Source organism: Austrofundulus limnaeus, unplaced genomic scaffold (assembly GCF_001266775.1).
Source record: "Austrofundulus limnaeus strain Quisiro unplaced genomic scaffold, Austrofundulus_limnaeus-1.0 Scaffold406, whole genome shotgun sequence".
NCBI lineage: Eukaryota > Metazoa > Chordata > Actinopteri > Cyprinodontiformes > Rivulidae > Austrofundulus > Austrofundulus limnaeus.
This window is the reverse complement of record NW_013952808.1, coordinates 334,962-339,029: the sequence shown is the minus strand read 5'-3', so window position 1 is coordinate 339,029 and position 4,068 is coordinate 334,962. Positions and strand designations below refer to the sequence as shown.

General features: G+C 38.5%; 1 protein-coding gene across 1 annotated transcript in view; it reads left to right on the top strand.

Annotated features, from left to right (window-relative positions):
• Window positions 1-1,869, top strand: part of dr1 (down-regulator of transcription 1) — an 8,330-nt gene extending 6,461 nt beyond the window's left edge. Inside the window, exon 3 of the mRNA XM_014024074.1 lies at window positions 850-1,869. Coding sequence (XP_013879528.1) covers window positions 850-999 — 150 coding nt within the window. The 3' untranslated portion in view covers window positions 1,000-1,869. The remainder of the gene's footprint in view (window positions 1-849) is intronic.
• The last annotated feature ends 2,199 nt before the right edge of the window (window positions 1,870-4,068 follow it).

Sequence of the window (4,068 nt, the reverse complement as noted above, 5' to 3'; positions counted from 1 at the left end):
TGCAGGAGTCATGGGCGGGGTGTGTGGGGAAGGGGAGGGGGTGCGCTCTGCCATGAGGAAGCTCGGCTTAAAGACACGTCCCAGGGGCGTTTCTGGTACCAAAAGGCGTTTCTGGTCCCCACCTGTCGTTTTGCTCCTCAGCATGGCTTCATAAAAACACTGCAGGATTTCTCAAACATGCGTGAATGAGTCAGAGCAAGGCTTTGGGCATGTTTTTTTATGAGAGTATATGCTGCAAAATGTTCCAAAAAAGCTGAGACAGGGGCAAGAAGATATTGAGAAGCTCAAAAAACACCTGTTTGGAGAATTCCACAGGTCAAACTGGAAACAAGTGTCATGATGGGAAATAAAGAGAGCGTCCCTGAAAGGCTCAGTCATTCACAAGCAAAGATGGGGTGTGGTTCACCAATTTGTGAATAACTGCATGATCAAATATTTAAACAGTTTAAGAACATTTCTTATCATATATAATTTTATATAATATAATAATACATAATATTTTATAAATAAAATAAAATAAATAAATTCTTATACAATTGCAAGGAATTTAAGAATTTCATCATCTGCAGTCCATAATATTTCAGGTAAAGGCAGCATCCCCGAGAGGCTCAGAGAGAGCATGTTTTTGTCGTGTGTTCATTGATTATAGGTTGAAGGATTTACAAACCATCATATTCTTTTTTTATTTCTGTTTTCCACAATGTCCCACCTTCACTGGAGCTTGGGTTGTGAAAAGGTTGTGTGTGCGACCCGCAGTGTGTTTGTGATGTTGGGCTGATGTTTGTGCAGCGTGAGTAAAAAGCAGCAGCTCCTCCCCGCAGCCTCACGTGTTCCTCTCTGCCTCTGCAGGCCCGGCAGCAGCAGGCGGAGCTGGCCCAGCAGGAGTGGCTGCAGATGCAGCAGGCCGCCCAGCAGGCTCAGATGGCGGCGGCGGCGTCCGCCAGCGCGGCCCAGCAGGCCGGATCCTCTCAGGACGAAGACGAGGAGGACGACATGTGATCTCAGGGCACCGCTCGACTTGTCCGACATTGGGTGTCCGGGACGGCGGCGGCGGCACGCCGTCGACAGAGACTCGAGACGTCTCGGAGCACTGGAGAGCGCACGTTTGGAAAGAACTGAAAGAGAGAGAGGAGGATTTAAAGATGTCTGAAAAGGAACGGGATTAAAAGGCGGTTAGGTTTTTGATTCTTCTCATGTCTCCCTTTTTATTTGTTAGTTCTGGTCAATGCCCACTCTGTTTTGTAATTTGTAGATTTGTGGCTGTGAGGAGCACACTGAAGGAACGGCTCACTGCTTTATTCATCACTCACATTCAGTGGGTGAAGCTGTCAGTTCATCTCCTTATATAGTGTTTGACTCAGTTTTCAACTAAAGATTTGGTTTCTTTTCCCTTCCTCCAGGTATATTTGTTAAAAAATAAATAGTGAAAACTGAATTTGTTCTGTTTTGTAGGCAAAACAGACATGTTTTATGCCGTTCAGTTTATTTGTGTCATTCTCTCCTTAGAACCACCACAGTATTGGCAGTGCGCTACACCTTGACTATAAAATAATTAACGAATATTTTATTTTTTCTCTCATGGAACCAAAGACGGAGGACAGACTGACAGGCCAGAGTTTGTTGTTAAAGGTGTAGGTGCTGCTGTGACGGTCATTACTGACTCCAGAACAGTGTAAGCAAAGTAAAGGAAACTTTACCAGATGTTTTCATATCCAGACTACATTTATTTTCTTTCTTTTCCCTCGGGTGCAGTATCAGAACATTTTCATTGTGACTTGGGTCAATCCTCAGTGTAAAAAAAAGGACAAGAAACCAAGTTTCAGTTGCCTATTCTGTATTCTTTAAGCAATAAAGGAATCATTTTTGTAATCTCTGTTTGTTTTTATCTGGAAAACTGTTTACCTGTTTAGACAGAGGATGTTTTCACATGCAAGCAGAAAGCCAGGCTGTCTACATTTCAGAAGCACATTTCCAGCCCTACATCTCTTTTAACGGTACAAGGCACCTTACGAAGACGTCTTTTTCTTTGACTGGGAATTTAAATGATGAGAATTAATATATATTTCAGACGACTGAGAGGCTCACCCTGCTGTACGTCTTCCAGCCATCTCTTCAGTTGACCCATCTTCACAGTGAAGCGTTTGCTTTTCAATTATAAAACATTTGTCCTGTTTTATTTTATATAAATCATACAATCTAGAGCAGTGGTTCCCAAACTTTTTATCTTCTGACCCACTAAATATCCATGGCAAAAACTTGTGACCCCAAATATTACTGGTCTGAGTACAAGAACTTCGTTAATAACCCTAAAAACACAGGCTTTTTGACAATCTAAACAGCTTGTACACAAATATAAATACTTATTTATACTTATTTTGTGTTTTTGTAATATTTATAGGAAAAATATTACATCAGCAATTATTTTATTATCCTTTAAATTGATTTCTGGAGATTATCCAAGGTGCTTCATGACCCATAAGTGGGTCCCAAGCCCAACTTTGGGAACCAAAGTGCAGTGGTTCCAAAACTTTTCAGCTTTTGACCCACAAAATAACAGTAGCAGGGACCTGTGTTCCCAGTTATTTTTGGATGGTAAATATTTGTATCAGGTCAACAAAACATGGGCATAGTAACAATATTTTTATACTACATTTATCCTTTTTAAATACACTAACCTCACTCCTTTGTAACAACTAAAGCAAAAATGTAATTAATTCAGAAAATCTTGTCAGGACCCCACCTTGATGTTTCAGGACCCCATTTGGGTCCCTACCCCAACTTTGGGAAACACTGATCTAGAGTGCATGTGTCAAACTCGACACGTGGCCCATCGCTGTATTTTGTGTGGCCTGCCAGAACTTAAAAGATGTATTAATGTCTTAAAATAATCTGCTTTAAAGCATTGACAGCATTGACCATAAACTATATTTCCCATAATGCATGTTGATTATTTTACTCTTGAAAGTACTGTCATCCCACCACTAGGTGGCGCTGCACAGAGTTAAAAAGCAGCTGACAGTGGCCCAGTTTTTTTTTATTAAACAACAAAGATCACACAAAATAATACAATGTACAAACAATAAGGTGTATTTCAAACAAACAAACTTGCATATGAAAGAAAAGGATGGGTGAAAATAAAGATAAGAAGTTTAAAAATAAGAAAGGCTAGGGTTTAGATGTTAAATCATACTCTTCAATTAAAGAGCACAGATTGTGGGCATGTTTAGTGTGCATCACTTTAAGAGAATTGCAGTACAAAATAAAGTCATTGTGAAAATGATAGAAATTTGGTTTAACCTTAAGATATTTAGCTTTATGGATGAAAAATTTCCCCAGAATGATAATAGTGTTGATGAGAAAGTCACTGTTGTTATTGTCCATAATAAGTCCATAAATTATATTGTTTTCAGAGAACATTTGGAGACTGGGAACTTTGGGAAATAACCAGTCAAACATATCAGACCATAATGTTTCAACATACATGCATTGAAAGAATAAATGTTCTGTTGTTTCAGTATCATCACAAAAAACACAATTATTTGTTTCAATACCAAACCTGTGATGAGTAAAATAATTAGATGGATATATTCCATTTAAAGTTTTAAAGTGGATTTCTTTGGCTCTTGGTGCAACTGGAAATTTGAGGTATTTAGTACGTAATTTATGGATTGATTGTGGTGGAAAATTTTGATGAATGGGATTTTTAAACGGCAGGGTGGGATGAATAATATGATGGAAAGTGTGTTGAATAATTTTATTGGAAAACTTGGAATCTATGAAAGAGTAATTTCCAATTAATAATTGTGGTAAACTTGGAACAATAGGTGAATAAGCCAATGAACCTGCAGTTAAACATAAGACAGCTTTTGGCTTTGATAATGAGTTTATATGTTTTTTGATTTGTTTTTAGATTATGCTGTTGACACAGAGCATCATATAATAACAAGCAGCCATTACTGTTAACTAAATGTAACACAGACCAAATCCCTTTTTCCATCCAATCCTTATGAAATATTGATTTGTTTTTAACAGTAATGTGGCGATTGTTCCAGATTGGTGAGTTACGTG